Source organism: Malus domestica, chromosome 07 (genome assembly GCF_042453785.1).
Source record: "Malus domestica chromosome 07, GDT2T_hap1".
Classification (NCBI taxonomy): Eukaryota; Viridiplantae; Streptophyta; class Magnoliopsida; order Rosales; family Rosaceae; genus Malus; species Malus domestica.
The window spans coordinates 31,742,266-31,753,819 of record NC_091667.1 but is presented as its reverse complement, the minus strand read 5'-3'; the positions used below and the strand labels follow the sequence as shown (position 1 = coordinate 31,753,819).

The 11,554-nt window shown below is 40.7% G+C and overlaps 2 protein-coding genes across 6 annotated transcripts; one reads left to right on the top strand and one right to left on the bottom strand.

Annotated features, from left to right (window-relative positions):
- The first annotated feature begins 61 nt into the window (after nt 1–61).
- On the top strand, nt 62–7,046 carry LOC103428538 (protein ORANGE, chloroplastic-like). 5 transcript variants are annotated; one of them, XR_011583138.1, is made up of 11 exons: nt 62–567; nt 836–936; nt 1,046–1,162; nt 1,313–1,399; nt 1,605–1,681; nt 1,974–2,101; nt 2,224–2,360; nt 2,607–2,700; nt 5,959–6,086; nt 6,209–6,348; nt 6,471–7,046. XR_011583138.1 is itself a non-coding variant. In XM_070825395.1 (8 exons), the coding sequence occupies exons 1-8, from the start codon at nt 342–344 to the stop codon at nt 2,682–2,684; spliced, it is 951 nt and encodes a 316-aa protein (XP_070681496.1). In that variant the 5' UTR covers nt 62–341; the 3' UTR covers nt 2,685–2,870. The 5 variants fall into 5 exon arrangements, 1 of the variants encoding a protein (XP_070681496.1); XR_011583137.1 differs by having other exon boundaries at nt 6,209–7,046; XR_011583139.1 differs by having other exon boundaries at nt 196–567; nt 851–936; nt 6,209–7,046.
- Nucleotides 6,585–8,629, bottom strand: LOC114826143 (uncharacterized). The gene is made up of 6 exons (XM_029106043.2): nt 8,422–8,629; nt 8,232–8,324; nt 7,894–8,143; nt 7,670–7,766; nt 6,957–7,022; nt 6,585–6,842 (listed from the first exon to the last, which is right to left on the bottom strand). Exons 1-6 carry the CDS (start codon nt 8,582–8,584, stop codon nt 6,645–6,647), a joined length of 867 nt encoding a protein of 288 aa, XP_028961876.1. The 5' UTR covers nt 8,585–8,629; the 3' UTR covers nt 6,585–6,644.
- Nucleotides 8,630–11,554: the final 2,925 nt, after the last annotated feature.

Genomic DNA, 11,554 nt, shown 5'->3' with positions numbered 1-11,554 from the left:
ACTACTCGAATCTATCGACGCCAGGTCCACTAAAAATCTCTCTCTGTCTTTTTTTTTTCCTGAAAAACAAGGAAAAAAAAATGAGAGAAGAATTAGCCACTTACCTCCATTTTGTTTTTTTGGCCGGTCGCTCACTGTCTCTCTCCTAATCCTAGAGTTCGGCAGTTGACAAGTGTTCTGCAGATGTTCAGTGCTTCAAGATTTACATTTGTTTTGTCTCCACTTGCACCATCGCCATTTCTCAGAGAGCCTTCTTCTCTGCTTCTCTGGAATTTACCAGTGAAAGAAACCTCAAGAGAAACAGAAAGCTCTACCTTCTGGTTTGAGAGAGAGAGACAGAGATGCTCTGCTCCGGCAGACTTTTGGCCGTTTCTTTCCCCGTAAATCGGTGCCGTCCGTACAAACTGCATAGCGCCGGCTGCTCCAAATTCAGCTACCCAGAAGCCCCATATCAACAAGCAGCTCCAGATGGCGATCCCTTGCCATGGCTTCGGAACCCGACTCCTCCTCTTTCGCTCCGTCTGTCGATTCTGATCCCAATCCCGCCGCTGATACAAACCCCGCCGGGTACTTCCCCCCCCCCCCTCTCTTCTCTCTAGGAAATTAACAGAAGGTGGAAATTTAAAGTTCCAAGCTTTGGATTGTTACTTTGCACTGTGAAATTTATGAGATTGCAGACAGCTTATTAGTCCTTGAAAGTTTGTAACTTTATGTGAAAAACCCATGTGATTTATTTGCTGTTGATGTTATTTAACCCAACAACTATACGGAAATTGCTTTGTAGCCTGTAATTTTTAGTTTTTACATGCTTAATGGTGCATATTTTGTATCATAGAGGGGCCTGAAACAGTGCAGGATTTTGCCACAATGGAGCTGCAGGAAATTCAAGATAATATTCGGAGTCGTCGCAACAAAATTTTCTTGCATATGGAGGAGGTGAGAGCAATTGCTAGTTACTACCACTTTCTCAGTTTAGCATGTTTTAAATTACTCTCCAATTGCCATTAGAAATGTGTTCTTTAAGAATGAGCTTCGATATGCGTAGGTTCGCAGGCTGAGGATACAACAGCGGATTAAACGTGCAGAGCTTGGAGCGGTAAATGAAGATCAAGAAAACGAACTTCCTAGTTTTCCATCGTTCATTCCATTTTTGCCTCCCCTGGTAAGCTGGTGCCCCTGTGAAGACATGTATTTTCATATCCCCGACATGTTTTAGCCATATTTTGTTGTAGCCTTTTGTCGATTCATAAAAATTTGCAAAAACTAGTGTTTGTGCAAAGTATTAATCACAAGGTGAATTCATTGCTTCCAGAGTTCAGACAACCTTAAGCAGTATTATGCTGTTTGTTATTCAATTATTGCGGGGTTTATCCTTTTCGGTGGCCTCATAGCACCCTCCGTAAGTTCTTTATGCATTAACCTGTTGTGATTAGTTTTAACAGTTATCATAAACATTATTCTCTTTTACTGGTCCGACAATATGGTTCGGAATTTGCAAGTAAAAAATGAGGAAACATATCAAAATAAGTTTAGTTGTTGCTTATAAAACATGGATTCGGTTATGTTTGTAACTCTTTGCCTACAATTACCTTTACATATTTCAGTTGGAGTTGAAGCTGGGAATAGGAGGCACATCATATAAAGACTTTATAGTAAATATGCATCTGCCGTTGCAGTTGAGGTATGGCTCATATCTCAGGCTATTAACCCTCCTGTTCTCTAGTAATTATCGTTTTGAAATTTTGTACCATCTATCGTGTTATGCATCTTTAAATTAGATTGTTACTGTTTTCCATCTGTAACGTAGGAATCAAATACTTTGGGAACCGATATAGTCAAATTTTACGTGGATCCTCAATTTTTACACATTAGAAAAACCTAGGATGTCATCTTTCTTGAAACGAAGCTAAATAATGTTGATACTCTGTTGTTACCAGTTTCGTTTATTGATCTCCTTTACTTTCAAACTGCAGTCAAGTTGATCCCATAGTGGCGTCGTTCTCTGGAGGAGCAGTTGGAGTGATCTCAGCATTGATGGTAGTTGAAATAAACAATGTGAAACAGCAGGAGCATAAACGATGCAAATACTGTCTTGGAACTGGTGTGATAATGTCCTCTATTTCTGACTTTTAGTTTTATGTACTGTAGCTTTAAATATATACGATGGAGATGTTCGGATTGGTTTCATATGTCAACTTACCTGTGTATTTGATACTTACGCAGGATATCTTGCTTGTGCTCGTTGCTCCAGCACTGGAACCCTTGTTCTTACTGAACCAGTATCGACAGCTGATGGCGGAAACCAACCCCTATCTCTGCCAAAAACTGAACGATGTTCAAATTGCTCAGGAGCGGGAAAGGTTAGACATATAATTATGTCCGTTGAATGTTTATTGCATACTAAATTCCTTTTAGTGCCTGCCGCTTAGATGCACTATATTCACAAGCTTGGTGACCGATACTTGTATTTGTCGGGCATGTGAAAGACATTTCGGAAGAAAAAAATTGCACTGGAAATGAAGTCTAAGATTAATTTAGTAGCAAAATTTTGAGAGGTGACTTCCAAATGGCAGCTATATCTAACATTGCGTCTGTAAATGTGGCAGGTAATGTGCCCGACATGCCTTTGCACTGGAATGGCGATGGCAAGTGAACACGACCCTCGGATCGATCCCTTTGATTAGAAGTGGAGCGCCATCGGTAGTCGTTCCCTTACCACTTACAACCTTCTTTCTTTCTTTTGATGCAAATGCAATACATACATCCTCTCATAAGTCGTGTCATAAGCAAGGAACTTCTGTATACATCAACTGTTAAAGAATTTGACCAGACATCTGATTGCGATTCAAAAGTTTTCTTCCCTTGTTCAACTTTGTTTTAAAACATCTTTCTGGGGAAGAATCAATTTCTTTCGAGGTATCGTCGTTGTGCCCGGAATCAAAACTGCCTTGTTGCTCGTCCCAATGGTTAACGAGGGAATTGTTATTAGCATTCACCAAAGTTAGAACAACACCAACATAAAGTTAGAACAACACCAAAATCACAATTTTGGAGAAAACGTTGGAAAAGTGGCAACACACACACACACACGCACACACACACACATATAAACATAACTTGAACTTAGCATGCATTTTGCACAACAAATACTTGTAATATCAAGATATACGGACAACAGAATGAAAACGCCAGCTCAAGGGTTTCCCAGGGTTTCTCAATTTCACCGGAGAAGAGGCCGGGAGCCATTACGCCAAGTTTGAAGTGGAGATAGCAACGAGTAACGGGAATGAAGGACTAGTCCGCATCAGATGCTGTTACAACAATGGAGGTGGAGCTCTCGCATACAAAAACTAGTAGCACATTGAAGTTTGGAGCCGGCTTTCCGGTATTTTAAGTTTGGAGATGACGGCAACATCCTAGCCAGTTAGGTAGGTTAACGGCAACATCCTAGCCAGCTTTCCAGTAATGGCAGATGACGGGAAGGTCAAGAGTGGGTTTACATTAGCATTCAAGTTTGGAGAATCTGAGACAATACCAAGTAATGCACAGGAGGCTGCGTGCAAGGTTGTTCCGACACCCTTAGTAGCTGGGAAGTAATTACCATCAACATGGATGATGACGTTTACACTGGTGCCAATACCTTCGACAAGAAGAAGTTCGACACCAACGAAGAAATGTCAATAAGGCCGGCGATGCTGTATGGCACAGAATGTTGGGCGGTGAAGCATCAACACGTACACAAAATGGGTGTAGCGGAGATGAGGATGCTTCGTTGGATGTGTGGGCACACGAGAAAGGATAAGATTAGGAATGAGGATATCCGGGGTAAAGTAGGAGTAGCCGAAATTGAAGGAAAGATGAGAGAAAATCGGTTACGGTGGTTTGGACATGTGCAAAGAAGGCCTACTGACGCTCCGATTAGAAGATGCGACTATGGGACAGAGGTTCAGGGCCGAAGGGGTAGAGGAAGACCTAGGAAAACTTTGGAAGAGACTCTAAGAAAAGACTTAGAGTACTTGGATCTAACGAAGGACATGACACAGGACCGAGCACAATGGCGTTCTAAGATTCATATAGCCGATCCCACTCAGTGACTTGGATTTTCCAAGTCTCCAACCGAGAAGTTTTCCTCACTCGGAAAATTAAGGGAACACTACCCCAACCTACATGCTCCACTCAGAAAGCTTCAACAAAAGAAAATTCAAAGAACTTAGCGAAGAAGGCTTTGGTGTATTTAACACAATACGTTGAAATGAAGGAAACAAGATGTACATATAGATTGATATCCCCGATAAGCTACAAATATGTACATATACATGAGTCAAAATAAACAAACAAGATGGAGCCTTCACAAAGGTTGCTTAGGAGAAGTCTCAGCAGTCGGTAGAGCCCCAGAAAGAGAAGGCATCAGAGGGGGATCATTCGGAGCCTCAGTACTGGACAGAACCCTAGAAGGAGGAGGCATCAGAGGTTGATCATTTGGAGCTTCATTACGCGTTACAGCCCCAGAAGACGAAGGCAATAAATGCCTCTGGAACAAACCCACAAATCTCTGATGATCAAGTAAAACCTGACCATCAGTTTCCTTCATCTGGTCAAGCTTCCTCTTCATGTTTGTAGCATAGTCATGTGCGAGCCGGTGCAACTGTTTATTCTCATGCTTGAGCCCTCTAATCTCCTGTTTGAGACTCATCACTTCGGCCGCCAATGATTCAACTTGGCGGGTTCGAGCAAATAGGCGTTGGGCCATATTAGACACAAAACCTGCACACTGAACACTGAGAGCCAGCAAATCCTTAACGGCTAACTCATCAGACCGTTTGGAAAGTAGTCTGTTATCTTTGGGAGTGAGAAGGTTCCTGGCCACCACCGCAGCGGTCATATCATTCTTCATCACGGAATCCCCAACGGTAAGAGGACCAGTAGGGGAAACGAAGGATGGCCGCCATATGTTGTCTGGAGAAGGCGGGGCTGCCTCTTCAACAAGGTTCAAGTCAAAACGACGGTCGGAGGGGCCAGACATTTTCAAAGGTGTTGAAAAGAGAAGAGGTCGGACAAATCAAGATCTTAGAAGTGCAAGAATGGGGCTTCTACTGGTGGAGATTCAAGTGTGCTTTGGAACTTAATGCCAGCCCCTATAAAAAGCTGCACTCGACGGAGCTTCAGACATCGAAGAGGCGCCTGCTCAGAAATCGAAGAAGCGTTTGCTTTCTCAAAAGCTGGGCTGCTTAGAGACCACGAGGGTTGATCTTCAACATCTTATGCTCCCAGGGAAGATACCGCATCTCCCTGAGGAACAGATAGGGCAAGTGGGAAGGATACAAGGAAGCATGTGGAGACAAGCGTAACAGCACACGTGCCGATACATCCATTACTCTGTCAAAAGCAAAAGTATCTCATATCAGCAGGGTCGAACGTACTCTAGATTTGATGGACTTGTTTTGACCCTTAAATTCTTCAGTCGGCCTTATACTCTGGAGGAAACCAGAAAACCCTCCAACTCAGTTCAAGAATAAGCTTGTGGAAAGTTACTTCTTCAAAAGCAAAAGTATCCCATATCATCTCTTCTCATTTTTCTTCTTTTTATCCTTCATGCTGCCTGCAAGATAGGGAGAATGTGAACAATCAGCCGGAGCTCTGATTGCTTACATTGTCTGTCACCTCTTTTAGCAGATCCCATATCATCTCTTCTCATTTTTCTTCTCTAGTAATTATCGTTTTGAAATTTTGTACCATCTATCGTGTTATGAATCTTTAAATTCGATTGTTGCTGTTTTCCGTCTGTAACGTAGGAATCAAATGCTTTGGGAACCGATATAGTCAAATTTTACGAGGATCCTCAATTTTTACACATCAGAAAAACCTAGGATGTCATCTTTCTTGAAACGAAGCTAAATAATGTTGATACTATGTTGTTACCAGTTTCGTTTATTGATCTCCTTTACTTTCAAACTGCAGTCAAGTTGATCCCATAGTGGCGTCATTCTCTGGAGGAGCAGTCGGAGTGATCTCAGCATTGATGGTAGTTGAAATAAACAATGTGAAACAGCAGGAGCATAAACGATGCAAATATTGTCTTGGAACTGGTGTGATAATGTCCTATATTTCTGACTTTTAGTTTTATGTACTGTAGCTTTAAATATATACGATGGAGATGTTCGGATTGGTTTCGTATGTCAGCTTACCTGTGTATTTGATACTTACGCAGGATCTCTTGCTTGTGCTCGTTGCTCCAGCACTGGAACCCTTGTTCTTACTGAACCAGTATCGACAGCTGATGATGGCGGAAACCAACCCCTATCTCTGCCAAAAACTGAACGATGTTCAAATTGCTCAGGAGCGGGAAAGGTTAGACATATAATTGTGTCCGTTGAATGTTTATTGCATACTAAATTCCTTTTAGTGCCTGCCGCTTAGATGCTCTATATTCACATGTTTGGTGATACTTCTATTTGTCGGGCATGTGAAAGACGTAATTACCAATCCCTTAGTAGCTGGGAAGTAATTACCATCAACATGGATGATGACGTTTACACTGGTGCCAATCCCTTCGACAAGAAGTTCGACACCAACGAAGAAATGTCTTCTCATCCAATGCTCAGCGATATATTCTCGGAATTTCACAATACAGTTAAATGGCTACATTATTCTTCAGAAAATTTACATATTTTGTGTGTCTCATTACCAATCCTACATTCGATACCATTGAATTTACTGGTAAAAATACATTTCTGTAACGATCCTCCGATGGTAGATCTTCGTCTTTCTTCTTCAACCACTTTCTTCAGGGAATTGCTGATGTCACCCAATGCCCAAGCTACCGAGATGTGAGGGCGTGGATCCTGTGATCACCAAGACCCCATCAAGTGAATTAGTTTTTTGAGAAATCGTTTGATCCAATATATTGTCATATATTCAGGAAGCGATTCGAGTTTGAAAAGCACGAAAAAGCTAACCTTGTAAAATTCAGGAAGATTGTGAAGCTTATACACCTCATTCACAGCTTGAATCTGCTTTGTTATCTGAAATCAATGGAAGTTAAAATATTTCAGACTTGTAGACAATGAAAGCTGATTCAACCGTGCATTAATACGAAAACAGGTATGCTTCTAGTAACCACGTTTCACTCCTCCAGGATATCAGAGTGGTCTGACGGGCCGCAAGGGGCGTGGAGGGTACGAGAGGTGTTGCAAGTCACAAGCAGAGTTGTTGGGTGGGCGGGTCATCCTTGGGATGTCGCGGATCTGTTTCACCTTTTAAATCCCATCGTTCCTAGTCTGGTTAAGACAGTCTACACCAATCTTTAGACAAAAAACCTATCCTATCCAGTTCAATCCTAACCTAACTAGTCTGAAATACCAATTCCAATCTTGTCCGGCCCGCCAAACATGCCCTAAGTTTCATAGGCTTATATACTCACATGACAGGATTAGGAACATGATTTACGCCAGGACAACACATGTTAAAACCATGAGCATATCATGCATTAGTTTTCGTTTGTGTTTTTCATGTTACAAGTGCATCGAAGACCAAGTCTAAGCTAATAAGCAAGCAAGATATCGATATTTCAAAATCCCATGACTTTCGGCAAGTACTTACTAAATCTTAAGCCCATATAACAACTGAAAACATTTAGAATTGCACCAAGAAAGAAAGCTAGCAATCATACCTCAGCTAACCCAGCAGCAATGATTTCGATTGACACAAAGGTCCGGGTCTGATCATCATTAACAAAAACCTCCCACTTGCTAAAATCAATCCAATACCTGTTTCACAATAACAAAATGTGTTAAACCGAAAATGGACGAAAAATTTGGCAGGCTTACAGAATTATGTTAAATAACAGAACTAAATTCACGCAATGCAGACAAGAGAATGTAAATGTAACCATACCGCCTCTGAATCTGAAGCTTCTGCCGCAGCATTGTCACCAAGGAATCAATCTGGTGCACCCGAATCGGAACAGTTCTTCCGAGACTTATATGGAACTCTCTGCCTAAAGCAACTTGTTCAAGCTTGTGCTCGTCCTTACGCAGAATGTCAAGCGGGAAGTCAACGTCAACCGCATGGAGACCAGGCACCAGAGAAGCTAGCTTGTTCAAAAACAAGGCCATCTCTTTCCTTGGTGCTGGTGGTATATAAACTGGAACCACGCAATTAAACAAGCAAAAACTAAGTGCAAAGCGATCGCATTTGATAATGGAGCTGAAAATTTCGAGAATTTTGATAACCTGGGATGTATACATGTACTGCGTAGTTCCCTTCGACGTGAGGAAAGTTCCGAACTCTGCTCGGCTGGGCGCTTGCCGAGAAGTCCAGAAATCCTTCAGAGGCAAAACATCAAACACTTGGTGGCCAACTTGGAAAAAGCCATCACAACAGAAAGCTAAAAGATGAAAATTGATGGGAATCAGAGGTTACCGAAGGAATTGGGGCTGTCAAGAAGTGACAGAGGAGGTGGAGGCAGCGCAGGGGTCGGTTTTTGAGGATTGTTGAGCTCCGGAGGTGGTGGTGGAGGTGGAGCCGGCGACTCGGAGTCTGAGCCCGACGACGAGTCTCCGTACGAGGCAATCAGGGCTTCCATTTCTCTCTCGCGCTAAAAGCGAACCAGTACGTTCTTAATTTGGGTAACTAGAAGTAGAACGAGAAGACCGGAGATAATGGGCCTCATAATTGGGCCCACTAGGCACAGGCCCGAGGTCCGTGATTTCGAACAGGGCGATTAGGAGGGAAAAAAAACCAAAGAGAAACGTGCACATTTGGTCTTCTTCGCTCCTTCTTCTTTCTAGGGTTGCAAAGGCCATTTTGCAAATATGATCGCAAAGGTCATTCTGCATTGAATTGTTTTCAACATGGATGTCAAATTTGTCAAAGGTTGTCATGTTGCTGCTACTTGCTTTGATCGGAATAAGAATTTCACAGGCACATCAGAGCATTTCTCTTAGGGTTTATCCTCATCTATGCCAACTTCAATGCCTACTGGGTCATATGGTGAAGCACCTAGCTAGAATCCATGTGGTCCTTCACAAGGCATTATTCCACGGTCTAATAGCTCCCAGTTTCAGTATCTTGTCATACCACATATGTATCTCTCAACTATATCCTCACAAAATCCTCATCTTGCTATGCAAGCATGAGCTGGTGCATCATCCTCAACTCTTTAACAAGATTTCTGGTTTCTTGACTTAGGAGCAACTAACCATATGACCTCAGATTTGTCAAACTTGCACATGGCAACAAATTTATCCATCAAATGATATTGTGACCAGTGCTAGTGGTGAAGGTTTAGCTAAACATATTGGTTCATCTTCTCTTCTCACTAAGTCACATAATTTCAAGTTAAACTCTATGTTACATGTTCCAAAACTGTCACAACACTTATTATCTATGAATCAGTTATGCAAAGATAATCAGTGTCGTTGTATCATGGATGATGTTTCTCTCTGTCTACAGGACAAGGTCACCGAGAGAGTGCTATTCCAAGGGCTGAGTAATAATGTTGTCTATCCACTTCCCATAATCAAACCACAAAGGTCTATTTCTCCTGTTTTTAATCCAGTTGCATTTGTGGGTCAAAAGATTTCTTCTACATTATGGCATTGTCGATTAGGCCATCCTGCACATTCCATTGTCACTGCAGCACTTAATAAGTCTTTTATATCTTTTCCTTGTAACTCTCAATCTCATACTTGTAAAGCTTGTTTGCAAGGTAAGTTTACCAAGCTCTTTTTTCCTGTAATTGCTTTGAAGTCACTTACTCCATTTGAAGGAATTCACATAGATGTTTGGGGTCCCTCACCTAGTCTGTCTATAGAAGGTTACAAGTATTATGTTTCCTTTATTAATGAATGTACAAGATATACCTGGATTTTTCCATTAAATAATAAAGTTTGCAGTGTTCAGTGTTTTTGTCAACTTTCTTGCTTATGTCTCGAATTATTTTGATGCTCATGTAAAAATTTTGCAAAGTGATGGGGGTGGGGAATATGTTAGTACTCAGTTTAAGCAATTTCTTCTTACCAAAGGCATTGTTCATAAAAAATGTCCTTATACCCTAGAACATAATGGGTTGGCTGAGAGAAAAAATCAACATATTGTCGAAACAACTATTACCTTTTTACAACAAGTTTCATTACCTTCAAAATGTTAGTTCCATGCATGTGCCACTGCTACTTTTCTTATAAACAGAATGACCACACCTACCCTACATATGCAGTCTCCTTTTGAAATGCTATATAAATCTCCACCTAAGCTTGATCATTTGAGATTTTTTGGGTGTTTATGCTATCCTTCATTGAAACCCTATAGAAGCAATAAACTTGAACCTAAAACTACTAAGTGTATTTTTTGTTGGAAATTATATATTATAATATGAAATATTGTAATATATAATTTTAATAATTGAATGAAAAATAGTGTTAACCAATTTCTTAGAAAGGTTATGTTGTTTAGGTGTATTCTCTTGATAAGTGATGTATACTTATAGATGAAAAGTTACATCTCCTTAACAAAAAGTACTTGGGTTCTATATAAACTCATGAAACCATTATCATTAAAAATAGAAAAATAGAGTTAATTGTTACTCTCTTGAGAAATAGGGTTTCCCCAACTTTGTTTCTCAAATGATTCGTGTGTCAAATTCCGAGTCGTGTCTTGAGAGTACGGAATATATAAAGTTCGCCAGAGTCCGAAGATTGAAGTGCTTTGACTTCGGATTATAGATTGTTGAATTCTGAGAGATGGACGCCTATTGAACTACAAACACAAGAGTAGGGGCGAAATTCTATCTTTAGGACATTGCATTTATGCAAGCCTCAATCTCCAAGTTTGTCAGTTATTCTAACTTTCACTCTAGTAGTTTATATTAATCTCATATATAATTGATGTTGTGAATTTCTTTATGATTATTATCATTGGAATTATATTGTTATTTCTCATATTTTCTATTATTGCTCCAACATTTTTCTGGGGTATGCTACACAATACAAAGGGTATATTTGCTTCTCTCTCAAAGAACATAAACTGTTAGTATCTAGACATGTTATTTTTTATGAATCCAAGTTTCCTATAGACTCTAATGCTTTGGGTTTCAATCATCAAGTTACTTCTGGTCATTCTTCCTCACCAGTGTCTGTTGTGCATTCAAACACATTCATTCATCCACCTAGTGTTTCTTCCACATTTCCATTTATTAGACCTCAGTCTTTTTCTAGTGCAGTCAAGTGTGTTCAATGGCAAAATGCCATAAAAGAAGAGATGGATGCTTTGATTCAACAACATACTTGGAAGCTTGTGCCCTTACCACCTGACAAAAATCTTGTTGGTTGTAAATGGAGCTACAAGATTAAGAGAAATCCAGATGGTTCAGTGGCTAGGTACAAGGCTACTCTTGTAGCTAATGGGTATTCTCAAGAAGTTGGTATTAACTATTATGAAACCTTTAGCCCTGTGGTCAAACCAACCATGGTTCGATTGGTTCTATCCTTGGCTGCATCTCATAATTGGAAACTCAAACAGTTAGATGTCAATAATGCTTTTTTGCATGGCTTTCTTG